Here is a 14,373-nt window from a genome sequence, read left to right as displayed (position 1 = left end):
TCCTCACTCACAGAAAGACTGTCATCGCCTATCATTTTACTCTTTTTTTGAAAGTGTTCACCAAAACTTTTCTTCATCTCATTGTCTTCCTTAAGTCACATACACATACTCGTTTTCATATTTTAGTGAGGACATCTCATTGACATAATGCTTTCCCTTAGCCGTGTGGGACTAATAAAGGTTATCTTATCTTATCTTATCTTATCTTATCTTACCCTAACCCTGACCATCAAAAATGAATGCCTAACCCTGACCCTTAGCCTAACCATAACCATAACCTAATTGTAAACCTGACACTAAAACCACATTTTGAGCCTCAAAAATCCCTTCAAGCTAATGGGGACAGGAACTTTGTCTCCATAAGTGACTGTTGGTCCCCATAAATATAGCAGTATGCCAATTTTCTGTCCTCACGAAGATGTCTAAACATGTACACACACACATATACACACACTACCCTGTTTCAGGTGTGAAGTGGGGTTATGTGACTGATTTTTCTCTAAGCCTATCTTCACCTTAATCAATCACTCTGACCCAGATAAGTTCAAATGTGGACCACTTTGATGCTCTGACCCATTTAACAACACTTGTGTCCCTGAAGACAACACACAGCTTTCACTGTTGGCCTGACATGGAGTGTCGTGACTTGTTTGGTATGGAAAAGTAAATAAATACATTTTAAAAAATGACTAACATGTGTTATTAATATAGTGCTGCTGGGTGCTTCACTGTTTCCACAAGTGTTTCAGGTTATCTTCAGACAAAACACTAAAATTTAAGATATTAAGCCCGTATTGACACAAATACATCCCCAGTAACACGTCGACTCACATACAGGCACAAAAGCTCACTCCAAAGTCTCTGGCTACCCCTGCCCCACATCCCTCAACTTGCTGCAAACAATAGGCAGCACTTCCTGAAAGACAGGAATAACAGGGAACAGTTTCCTTCAGCAGTAAGTGGGGAATTAGAGAGAGTGAGTGGAGAGGGGCATTTAAAAGTAACAAAAAGGAAACAGCCCTGCAGGACTGAAACATACAGGCTGTGATTAGAAGTACTTACCACTCTGCTTCTCCTTCATTAAGCCAGACAGAAAACATATCAACTATATAAATGTGTAGGTCCCCATATACACAGAAGTCCCCTTACCATCATCAACTAGGTTCTGAACCCTCATATGCACATATGCAGACACACACACACACACTCTCACAGAAAGGGAGTATGATCCCTGCTGAATGACCTTCAAGGGAAACATGGGATTTAAACCCATGCAGAGAGGTAATGGTGTGTGTGGGTAAATCTGAGGAAGAAACAATTACAGAAAGAAAGAGAGAGAGAAATGCACAATGAATAAAAACAAGCACCAGAAAGAGAAATGACATGCCACATTTCTCTCTTCACCCTCCAGTCACTGAGGATTTTTTTTCCAATTAAGGCTGTTATCTCCTCCACTGCCAGCCCTCCTTACAAGACCCCACCCACACGGTATATTCCCCCTCCTCATCATCTCCCTTTTCCTCTTTCTGTCAGTATTTTTTGCCCTAATTTCTTCTTCTTTATCCTCCTTTCCATAATTTCTTTGTTTTATGTCTTCTTCTTTTCTTCCAATATACAGGTTCAGCCAACCAACCAACAAACGAACTATGCTGTTTGTATCCCCCAGTTTCACCTCCCTTCCGCCTGTCTACCTCTTCATCTTTCACCTTCAGCTCTATGTTGCTCCTTTGTGTTTAAGCAGCTTGGGGCAGAGTGGCCATGGCTGGAAAGGGAGCTTCTGTGTTCTTTTGGTCAGCTTGTATTGCACTCTGTAAACAAAGACAGCTCTGGATTGGTGCTAGGAGCACAGCAGCACTGCAACATGGATACATTCCTTATCAAAAAAAGAGCCAATAAAGAACTGAGTATTATCCAGGGTGGCAAAACTTTAGATTTATGCCTTCGCCTAAACCAACAGACAGATATGCTGTTAATGCAAAATACTTCCAGGCAGTATCAGAAGTTGATCTGCTGATATCTGCATTACAAGGTCAGTGTCCTTTTATTTCTTCTCATCCGTCTCACCTTTGCCCTTCACTAAGCGAAACAGAAACTCACTAAAATTCAGTAAATTGGTGTTATTATAATGATAGTACCTATTTACAGTGAATACAGTGGCTCACTGAACGACAACATCCAGACAGCATAAATGGTATTAACCAGAAACAAGAGCTGCTTGTTCTGTTGATTGTTACAAAGAAGACGTAAATAAAGTGTGAAGGAAAGTAAAATGAAAGAAGGTCTCTGGTTGAATGACAGGCTGGCTTGTATTCAAAAGACAGAGTCTCTTGCAACCTCAGCTTTATTGTCTTTCTAACCATGATTTTTTTTCTTTCTTACATTCCTTCAATCAATCCTTCCCTAACATCCGATAACTCTAACCCACTCCTCCCTTCATCACATCTGACCTTGCCTCTGTCAAAGGTCAAGCAGCTGGAATGGATCGATGGGTTTTGGAGAGGGAAGGGAAGATTGCAGCAGCAGAGGAGGGGAGGAAACAAGACAAAAAAGGCGAGGTATGAGTGAGCGAGGGAATGAGGGCTTTGGTATGAAGGAGGGAGAGGGGGCGGACTGGCTTGAGTAGGAGGAGCAGGAGGAGCTGGACAGAGGAGAAATTTTAAGGGAGAGAGGAGAGAGATGGAAAAAGAAATCCCTGCATCAGCATTCCTCTGCATCTCTATGGGAGCAGCAGGAGAGGAGGAAGGGAGGGAGGCAGGAAGAATAGAAGGTGATAACAAATGGGGAGATGCAGGAGGAGAGCAGAGGTGCAATGGAGGAGGGGAAGGGAGAGCCGGGCTGTGAGAGAGGGATGAGGGTAAAGGAAAACAAGGGTGGAGAAAATGAATGAGAGAAAACATTGCCCTTCTGCTTGACTAAATTAATTGTGTTTTACGCGTGTTTGTCTAACAGTGCGTATACATCTGTAGAAGAGAGGCAACTGATTTAATATAATATCAACCAATATTATCTATTTTCCGATCTATTAGTATTGATATTTATAACAGCTGATAATTAACTATCAGCCATTCCTACATTTACAATGGATGCATCCGCATATTAGCTTTAGCTCCAGTTTTTACACTGGGCGCCCTTCTGGACCCGACCCTTCAAAGGATTTTTTAAATTCGGTTTACTTCATGTTTATTTATATGCAACCAAATCATAACAACAGTTGTCTCAAGGCACTTTATACTGTGAGTTTTCATTTCAGTCTTGATTTTTACACCAGAGAGCACTCTGCAAACTTCCCTATTGGGAACGCCGCAAACACAACAATCATCTGAGCTGAGTAGATTTGGGCACAACATAATAAATAAATAATAATAATAATAAACTATGCGTAACAGATTTGGGGGAAATCTGTTTATGTTTTTGTTTTATCTGGATTAAAAAAAAATCGGCTCATGTAATATCAGTTGGTATCAGTATCAGTCTTCAAACTCCTACATCGGTCAGACTCTAGCAACTATTAAAATTCTTACTTAACTTTTACATGAACCATTTTCTAAAAATACATAAGATAGGAGACAAATTCACGAAAAATCAACTGAACGATTTAATTTCTCCACAAAAATGCACAGTTTGAATCAAGACAAGGCTTTTCGGTATGTAATTATGAAAGTGATGGAAATATTATGATGTGGCCTTTTCAACCCAAATTGACATTTGGAGGTTTGGACCAAAGGGTTTGAGAAATTTGTCACTCTTTATAAATAAAATAAATTATAATCTGGAATTCTTCAGTGTGGGATTAATGAAGTCTATATCTATGCATAAATGACATTGCTTCCTATATCAAAATTGACATAGTTTTCTAAAATATGGCAGATCTTGACCTTCAAGTTACCAAATGGAGAAGGCTAACATAATAACACTAGTGCACCATCCAAACCTGCTGTGATTAAGTATTAAGTATGTCATAAAAGAGGCATCATTTGCGGTCAGTGAAACTAATATGTTACAAACATATAAGTAAAATACTGCAACTAATAATGTGAATGTACCTAAGGCTAACACACAACTGCCAAAGACTAGCATATAAGAGAAGATTTGGCAATGATAATATAAAGCACACATGCAACAGCGGTGCTTGTTTCTATCATTGTTTTTCGCTCTGCAACTGGCAAACTAAAAAATGATAGCAGCCTATAAGCATATTGACAACGATTGCTAAAAATGTGTTTTTATTATATTAATATAATACAAAAACATGCGCATACAGAAACCTACCTATAAGTCCAACCTCTAATGTATAGTTTTTACCATTTATAGCAACACATGATACATATAAAGCAAGAACTAAAAAAGAATATTGACAATTCAAACGAGATGTAACAATCAAATTACATGTTTGTCTGCTTCTAATTGACATTATTTCTGTTTATGTAGCTAAATCATTAAAACTGTTACTCTACAGAAACTAATCCTCCTGTTTCCAGTTTGGTATTGATGGCCTGCAGCAGCAGCAGCAGCAGCAGCACAGTAAAGGTCTAGCCAGTGCACCGCACAGCTCTTCTTTTTAAAGAATATCGATATCAGTGCAGACCGTGGGCTGCAGTCACCACACAATCAATAATTCACAAACTTAATTTACAGCTGTGAAATACCAAGGCCTTTACTGACTGCATGCACTCCTGTCTGTGTGCTTAAATCCCTTTCTGTCCAGTGTGTTTATCTTCACCGTATAATTTTTTTGTGCATATCTGTGTATATTTTATCACTCTCTGAAAGGCGGCCGCTCTTATCACTCTCTTTTCTGTGATGTACTTGAATTCTTGTGTTTGTACTGTGCAGTCGAAGGTGAAACACAGATGAGTGAGACATTCCTTTGTGGATGAACATGCACACAAACACAGCTCTCTGAATCACATCAGCTATGTGAAGAACTCCCTTCACTGAAGGGTTAGCATGACTCTGCACAGCAGTCCCAAAACAAGGCTTATGAAACCATGTTAGTTCATAGCACATCAGGCATCCAGTCAGTCAACAGCCTGCTGTGCTAGGTGAGAAATAACCATGGTACTTTCCACTTGGTGAGACTTTGTAGCTCTGCTTTAGTGTATGATTGGTGACATAATACAATAGCCAATGGGCTATTTTGCTTTAGATGGATGAAAGCTTTCTTCCAAATACCAGGAACTATCAGGATCTTTTAATTGTAAAAAGTAAAACATTAAAGCCTGTGCTTAAAAAATGACAGTATAAATAACAATTATAACTCCAAGGGAAGAAATTTCATAGCAACAAGATTAGCATCCGGTTGTATCCATTTCTAATGGCCAACAATTAAGCTTTGTGGAAAACTGACATTTTGATAACTGAAAACAAAGGGTTGTGAATTTTTTCATTATGACTCATTACATTATTCAGATGACTCGAGAGCTGCTGTGTTTTGAAGGAAAAGCATTCAAAATGTACAGTAAAGAAAAACACGAACTGCAATATGAGATTTCAAACAAAATCTCATATTTGCAGGATATTAAACAAACCAATAATACTTTTACCAATTAAAACTGCTACAATATAAAAATCTATTCCACAGACTCATGCAAAGGAAGCTCAGTCTTTAAATCAAACCATTGGTGAGGGCTGGAAATATAAATCAAATCATTGAGATATTAGGGTGTTGCATCTCCATCACTGTGGATGTTAGGGATGGGGATGGCAAGCAAGCTATTTGAAATTCACTGAGAACTGTTCATCTATTTTTAAACACCCCCCACTTGTGGAAGCCTCACCTGGCAGAGTTGCACTGAACCTTTTTTTTTAAAATTTTTTTTTTTAGAGAAGGTCAACTAAGATTTTTTGACATCTGTACAGTGGCATGAAATCTCACAGTGCTACACATATTTCAGTTTAATAGTAGTATTTAATGGTAGTTCAACAGAGGCTGGTAAATAGTGCAATATTGCAAACTTGTAGTAGTAGTACAAGATACCTCCAGGAGCTGAGAAAAAACAAGGGGAAATGTATATAATAGACAAGAAGCAGCTATTCAGAATGTACGTATGTGTATATCATCTGTAGTGGATGCACCACTACACTTCATCTGAAAGACAGCCAGGTGAAGGGTGATGAAACCCAGCCATCTTCCTTCAATCCACAAACAGCAAACGCCCAATTGTACCAAGGGAACACACAGTCCAGCCAGACCAGAGCAGACAGACCCAGATCCCCTGCCAGGAACCCAGCCATCCATCCCAACCCGAGCCACATCAGGGACCTGGTCCTGAGCCAAGGCTGTGACCGTCAGACCATTAGACATTGGCAAAAGAGACAATAAGCAGAAAGAGGGAGGAATTGGATGCAGAACTGTAGCCTCATTTTCTGCTTTTCACTCACATTACGCTTCTCTCAGACCAAATCTATGTGCAAATACACTTACTCGTATTTTTTCCCATTAAAAAAAAAAGGGCAGCAACATCAACTCTGTTATGTTTATTTTCACTTCACCGAGTCCTGACATCAGTTTCTATTCTTCCTTTTCATTACAGTTTTTATTGGCTACACTTAGTATAACAAAAAAGTCCCTAGAGTTGCAGCCGAGTGGCAGAAAGGAAGTGAACACCAGAAAAGAACAGACTCTCTGGAGGCTTCAAGACAAACTGAGCACAGTAAACAGTTTTCTTCAAAGGTCCCAAATCCACGACAGGCTAAATAGGGATCTGCCTGAACCTCAGTGTTTAAATGAAATTTCTAGTCAAGTCTGAACCTAAACAAACACACATCTTAACTTGTAGTCTTGTAATCTACTTCAACTGGCAAACCTTTTTTAAATGGTTTCTCAGTACATGGCTTCTGCTGGAAAGACAACAGCTATATGGTGATTATTGTTTGAAATGCTCCAGCCTAGACAAACACATACCAGCAAAGCTATAAATAGTAGTAACATTGATATGCTGACAGTTTAGTAGTAGTAGTGCAAAACTAATGCTATCTAACAGCCCTGTTCAGTCGGCCAACTACCCAGCTTGGCCTCTCCTGACTCAGATGCAAAGTTTTGATCCTACCTTGTCAATCTCCTGCTGCAGGACCTGTTTAGCAACCTCCAGATCCTGCAGGCGGACCCTCAGCTCCTCATTCTCCTGCTCAAGACGACTCCTCTTCTTCTCCACACTGTCCAGCTGGCTGTGGAGACGGATGGACACGTCCTTTGCCACCTGTGAGGGGAAGATGGAGGGGTAGAGGTTGGGAAGTTTAGCTCAGTGTGTCAGTCGTCACAATGATACCTAAATATCATGCATGAAAGTCCGTTTGCCTCAGAATTTCTTTTACACGATCAGGTATTTGGGCACACAGACACATATTAGGACCCTGCAGGTTGTTCGCTTTATCAGATATTATAACAACATTATGCTGCCTAGCTAAAATGCTAAAATGATCCATTCATAGACTCCTTCAAGACCTTATCGTCTTCATCGGATCGTTTCAGTTTAATGACAATATCCACATAACATGAATAATGTGTTGTTCAAGTTATTAGGGCATGATCCATGATCCTAGGAAACACCTAACAAGGAACTAAAGTTACAGACATAATCATACTGTGGTGTGTACTTAAAATATTCTCAGCTGTAGCAAACCTAAGTCATATCCATTTAATTCAGACATCTAGGGTAAGAGTAGTTTCAAGCAATGTGTGTGTAAATGCATATTTTTCTCCAAAAGGAACCCCAGAGTGTTGTTATCTCGGATTGTAAGTTCACCAAGGTTGAGGGAGGTTACTTATTATGTTATTAATCTCTGTTCAGGTAAAATAGAACATCTGGGCTATGCAAATATCAGAAATGTTATTAAAATAGTGCTGGAGAAAAAAAAGAACTAGTTAAATACTTGTTATTTGGGCTGAGACTTAAGAGTGTATTATACATCAGGAGGAAGTTTATACAGGCACTACTTGGGGACAATGATGAGGGGACTTTTTTTTTTTCAATAATAATACCAGAAAAGATAATTAATAGCAGCCTAGCAGGGACTGATCTTTTATACATAAAATGATCTCATGAAAGTCTGATTGTGCCCCCCTCCCCGGACTGCCTCCCCCACCACCAAAGCCCTGAGGGCAGTTATTCATTAAAAGTTTCTAATGTCAGAGAGTGACACCAAAGTCGACACCAGCAGCTGGGGGAAAAAAAAAAAATTAAAATCCCATGTGACAACTGCATTGCGGTTTTAGTAAAGCTATCATGCTGTTACAGTATTAAAAATCAGAACAACTTCTAAAATGAGGCGAGTTAAATAAATTTGTCTAGTTTGCAAACTTGCATGGCATGAAGCTGAATTAAGCAGCGTTTTGCTGTCTGAAAAACAAAGAGTGCCCTGATCTGCAACACCGATGCAAAACTGGTTCTTCAATGTGTTTTGGGGAAACAATACACAAAATTACACACCGACATCATCCCGAAACACTGTATTCAGTATTCACGTCATAGTCTTTACACAGCCAGTTAAGAGTTTGCATAGGGGCCCAGTGATATATCAGCTGATGATTGGTATTTGATAAATATCGAAAGGTCTGAAAATAAAGTGTGAAATATACTGATGTCAACGGCTGTTTTTCTGTTGTCCCATATTCATTCACATTCATGTGTTGTGGTTTGTTTGTTGTATCAGGATAGAAAGGGGAATAAACTGACAGCAAAAATCAAATATACAACCCCAAAATTATCAGTGTCAGCAGTAACACACAAACACTCGAATCAAGACTTTTTAGCATTTTTTTCATAAAAAAATGTCTGCACAAAGTATGATATCGCACAAAACACTGTGAAGAATTGCAAAAAATAAAAGGTAGTCAAATCCCAATTATGGCTTTCAGTATAGAGGTTTGTCAATTATCTAGCAGTGAAAATTACCAGAGGCTAATGAGCCGAAGCCCCGACTAAAGAGCAAAAACTATTCCACTGGACAGATCGCTGTATCGCATTTAATCAGTCATCGCTGGTTATTAAAGAAGACAAACACAGAAAAAATGAGCTTGTGCAGAGAAAAGGGGTCATTTGTTTTAATAAATATCAATTTCACCTTCAAACTGATTGCTTTTTGCTCAATTCAAACTAAATATGAGGGCTTTTATTTTAAGAGGCTGCATTACATTTGATCAAATTAAACTTTAATGGTTCCCATTGGGAACTAAGTAAAAGACTTCATCTAGTGTTTCGGGGGAAAATCTGTTCAATCATCACTCAGTAGTTCAAAAATGCACTTAAACCCCATTAACCTCCATACTGATTTAATCTAGTGGGATGAGGGTTTTTGTCTCCAATGGTTTAACAGTTTATACTGACCACTTTTCATTTTAGCAGTTAACTGGTGCAGGCTTCAATGATTTGTTATCAATGAACTCGTTGTATTTAATATTTAGCTGTGAGACAGGCAGGTGTGAGTTTTAAAAAATAGAGGTGTTTTTTTGTTTGTAGTGTAAATAGTGCATATCTGAATAGAAGCTGCAGCACCAGTGGAACCACTATTAGTCAGAGTGGATTTATGTGGTTTCAACAATACTCCTGTTAGAGTTTATAAATGCATGTAACGGACTGTCTGCTTGTGCACTTTGTAAATGTGTGTGTGTGTGTGTGTATCAGGTGTCTGTTTGAGCATCACTGGTACAGTGCGTCTCGCTGCTTGTTTGAAACGACTCTCTTGAACACAGTTTGTAATTGTACGTCTGAATGTGTTTTTTTTACGTCTGTGTCTTTGTGGATGAGTTTGAATTGGTGCCAGGATGCACAATGCCCCTCTGTACCCTCACTCTATCCAAATGCTCTCGCAGCTCCACCATGCTCCAATTCATGCTCAAATGTGTGTGTGTGTGTAGTTTCTAATAGTTCCAGTGGTATTCAACTCATTTTAAGTCTTTATTTTAAGTTTTTTTCTGAACTTTATTCAGGCATCTCTCATCTTATTATTATATGAAGAGACTTTATTTTAGACAAAAGTTATTAACATGAAAATATTATTTTGTTGCTGTCTGTCTATCTGTTCATTTTCAGTCACCTCACATGTTGGGCTGGTTAAAAAAATATACCAATATAAGCTAACCAGTTAGCTATTGAACATTTAGTAAACTGTAATGTACTGTACAGCTGGATCCAGGAATATTTGTACACTGACACAGTTTTTCTAGTTTTGCTTCTATACATCATCATTATGAATGCTGCAACAGTCAATCAGGATGTGACTGAAATGCAAACTCTTTAATTCAAGGGAGTTAACAAAAGTATTGCGTACGTCTATATTTCTATATAACATGTCCTTGTATTTGTACACCCATACCGTGGTAAGCAACTTTTGACCGTTAGACTTAGAGTTGATTAGTTGATTAGTTAGAGTAGGGGTGTCAAACATAAGGCCTGGGACCAGAATTGCCCTTTCTTTGGAAAATGTGAAGGAGGGCAAAAATCTTGGACTTTTAACTTTATTTTCAGACGTTTTACAACTTTTCCTACCCATGCAAACCTCTCCCATGGCCCTTCATACTTCGTCAATGTAATTAAGTAATAGACAAACATTAAATGTGTTTTGTCTATCACAGAAATCTCTGTTTTGTAAAATTAGCCCACAGTAAAAAAAAAAAGAAAGAAAAAAAAGAAAGAAAAAAAATACTTAAAGGACAGTCTGAGGCATGAGCTACCAGAACTTGATATCCCTAAGCTAGAGCAAAAACAATATATAAAAAACACAAAGCCCAAAAGTTTTTCACTATGCACACACACAGATTTATGGCTTATCCATCTCCCCCTTCCTTTGTTCCTCCTCCCACCCTCACTTCTATATTGTCCCCTTCATTAACACTCCTTCGTCAGCCTTTTGACTCCCAGTAAATGCTGCACTGTTCTTCTATGTTAAAGGGAAACGTGAAGGAATTTAATACCATTGAAGCTGTGGTTTTTACCCAGCAACAGAGCCATAGGATGTAATTAGAATTCAGTCAGGGTGTCAGCTGACTGAGAAGATGTGTGTCTGCGCGCGTGTGTGTGTGTGTATACATGTGCGCATGTGTTAGAGAATGAAGGAGCGAGTGTGTGACAGGGAGGTGTGGAAGAAAAGCATTAAACCTACAGAAAAGGGTGAAAATCAGGCCGCAGGGGGGAAACAGTCACATCATTCTACAAGTGGCAGTTAGTCACCCAATCACTCTTTTTTTCATGCACACTGTGCGGTTATTTGTGTTTGATTGCGCTTAACAACTGGAGTCTTGTTTCTCCACAAACACACACACAGCTGCTTTCTTTCCATAACGGACATCTCTCTTTAACAACGACTCTATCCCTGTAGATCTTATCAGAGGGGTTTTATGTGCAGCCGCTTGTGTGTGTTTACGTGGCCGTGTGTGTATTTGCATGCACTTGTTCTTATCCTGAGGTACAAAGCATACAAAAAAAATATTTGGCACTCGCCTCTTGAAAGAGCGGTTTAAAAAAATTAGATCAGTCTAATTTAGACATACGCAGGTTATCTGTGGGTTTATGTTAAGGCAAAAAGTTGAGCATGTGCATACTGTACTTATCTGTGTTGGTGAAGGGTGAAAAAAGGTATTATGACAAATTATATATCAGTTAATAATTTACAGAAATCTTGTAAAAATATATTTACAGATAAAGAAAATATAATTTATGTCTTTACCTCAACTCATGAACAAACTCTTTTATTCAATATGTTTCTTTTTTTAACTCATGCACTGCAGCCCAGAACTGCTTGTGATAATGCAAATGCCCAGTGCAGATAACAAAATGATCTTTTACATGCCAGCTCAGTAATGTAAAGTCTGTGTGTTGTGTGTGTGTGTGGTTGCACCACTTTTCACTCATCTGAGAATTGTGCAGGTTATGATAATCTGATGCATCACAGCCCATGCCTGTCCTGGGTCCTGCTTCCTGCTGTGCTCTACCGCATCTCTCTTATTGTCTGAGGTTTTCTTTTTTGTAATTTTGTCTCTGTACACCACCACTGCGTTTAAATCAAACAAATAAGTCTTTTAGCTTTAATTCAGGGACTTAGCTAAAGCATTGCATTAACTGTTTAGGAATTACAGCAATTTCTATGTCCAGTCCCCTGGTTTAGAGGTACAAAATTAACTGAGCCTTTGTCTGGCAAGTGCTTTAATTTTTACCTGATCAATTAAACAACTAAAAGATCTGGAGTTGGTTTAAAGTGGTGCGCTTGCATTTGGTAGCTGTTAACCAGAACTGGAACAAGACATTAATGTAAGTGAAGGAGGCCATTATTGGCAATGACAATGAGAAATAACAGCTTAAGCAAAATGTCTTCATCTGTTTCTTCCACTAAAATCCTTAGTTTACGTGCTAGCAGGTTGGCATGCTATATTTGAATTGCTCAACAGCTGAAAGAAAACTTTTCCAACATTGCTACAATGAGCCTATCACCAAACATTTTCTTGAAACCTACTCTAACTAAAATTCCAGAGCTTAACGGAAAAGGGTCCCTAGGCAAGCTCATTCTTGATTTTATGCTAGCTGGTAAGAAATCACCTGAACTGAATGGATAATAATGTACTCTGCTACACCGCACACGTAGCTCTTTAAGAAACAGGATTTACATGTGTTACACCACCTAATTTCCAAGAAAACATGACTGAGTACTGACCTCGGATCTACAGCTGTTCTACCTCACAGCATACAGAAATTAAAATAAGACTCATGCTAATATCGTGGTTCAGATAGCGACCGACAGGTTCAGTCAGTCCTGATGGTCTTTGAAATCACTCACAGTTACTAAACCACTTTGGCTTTGTCCATTGTTTTCCAACTTTGAATTTTTAAGTGCTGAACATGTGTGGGATTCACAGTTCCATTTCTGAATGCCACTTCACTCTGCTTTGTCTGCCTGCACTCCAGCGCTATAGCCATTCTGCTGTCAAATCAAATAGGAACATAACCATTTCTGCTAATGTAAAAATATGACAGTAACAATTGTTCAGTCTGTAGTTTTATTTACATCAGCACTCTGCAGCGGTTCAGCCTTCCATTTACCAATTTAGAAATCGCTGCAGATTCATGTCGGGGAGCGATGACTCTAGTGAAACTGTAACACTCAGCCTTGGAGTTGAGCGCATTGTTTTTTTTAATGAGCTCTGAAATATGCTTACAAAGAGTGGCTCTATGTAGAATTATTGACTGCCTACTGTTAAGCTGAACCCATCAGTTTATCTTGGATCAGAGTAATGCTGAATAAGCTTGTAGCAGCACATATAAACAAGGAGTGTTTTTGAAAAGCTATCTAAAACACCGCTGCTTGCTTGTAATTTCATTTCAGGTAACCCATTTTGAATGTTTGCATGCAGTAATTAAACAGTCGGATTTTTTATTTGACACATAATATGATACAATAAAAAGCCACGCAAATAACTGCAGTATATTCAATGGAAATTGCTGGCTTTTTTGACGTAGCTGGATAAACATACATTTGATCCTGTGAGAACAGGAAACAGCAGCTATTAATAAATGTAAACACGATGACATGCTGTCTAGGGAATGACCAGTCTTCAGTCAGTCCCAGTGTTTAAAGATAATATGAGGTCATTAATTTGAAATTTGAATATGAATTTGAATTGAATTACAGACTGGAAGACAAAAACTATTTCAGTTCTAACTATTTCAATCTAAAAGGACAGTTATTTATATTTCTAGGCCTTCAGTGATCCAAAGTGGATATCTTCACTATTGCTTCGAAAAGCCTAATGTTGCATCAGTGCATCATTTTGCATGAGTCCTGTCATCATTTACAACCATGATAATGATAACTTATCACAGTATGGAGGAAAGAAAACATCCCATATGACTCTATCATTTGTTTTTATTAAACTTCAAATATAATTCAAGGTAAAGGTGAGGAGAACACATTTTATTTAAGTCTGCTCAAGTGAACTGCCTGATTTTGATGGAGACGGTGGGTGACACAGAGGTAGCCCTGGTCTTGATGTTTACTGTTCACGATGCTGACCTTTTCCACAGTCGTCCAACATTCTGGCCCTTCAGTACCCACTTAGAGGGTGTTACGTCACAAGTGGTCTGCTTCGTGTCTATATATAAACCATTATGTGTGAAAGAAGAAGAGAAACAGACAGTGTTGTGACAGCTGTGCAGGCTGTGATCCATCTATCTTAGAAAAGAGGGTGTGAGAGAGAGAGCCACAAGGAGGGAGAGAGGTAGTGAAAAGTGAGGAATTCTCACAGTCGCTGGCATGCTGGGAATGTGTGATCTCGCCTCCAGTATCACCAGCAATCATTTTTAAACATGTTTTCATTAATGCATGCATACAAACAGGTATCTGCTCAGTAGGGGTGGGACTGAAGCTGCTGTAGTTCTTCACAGG

The 14,373-nt window shown here is 38.8% G+C and overlaps 1 protein-coding gene across 1 annotated transcript in view; it reads right to left on the bottom strand.

Annotated features, from left to right (window-relative positions):
* The window catches only part of mtcl2 (microtubule crosslinking factor 2), an 88,062-nt gene that overhangs the window by 62,237 nt on the left and 11,452 nt on the right, over window positions 1–14,373 (bottom strand). The window contains exon 4 of the mRNA XM_082518727.1: window positions 7,050–7,199. Coding sequence (XP_082374853.1) covers window positions 7,050–7,199 — 150 coding nt within the window. The remainder of the gene's footprint in view (window positions 1–7,049; window positions 7,200–14,373) is intronic.

The sequence above is a fragment of the Aulonocara stuartgranti genome, assembly GCF_965226115.1.
Source record: "Aulonocara stuartgranti genome assembly, chromosome: 20".
In the NCBI taxonomy this organism is placed as follows: Eukaryota; Metazoa; Chordata; class Actinopteri; order Cichliformes; family Cichlidae; genus Aulonocara; species Aulonocara stuartgranti.
The sequence above is the reverse complement of the archived record's forward strand: the minus strand, read 5'-3'. Positions and strand labels throughout refer to the sequence as shown.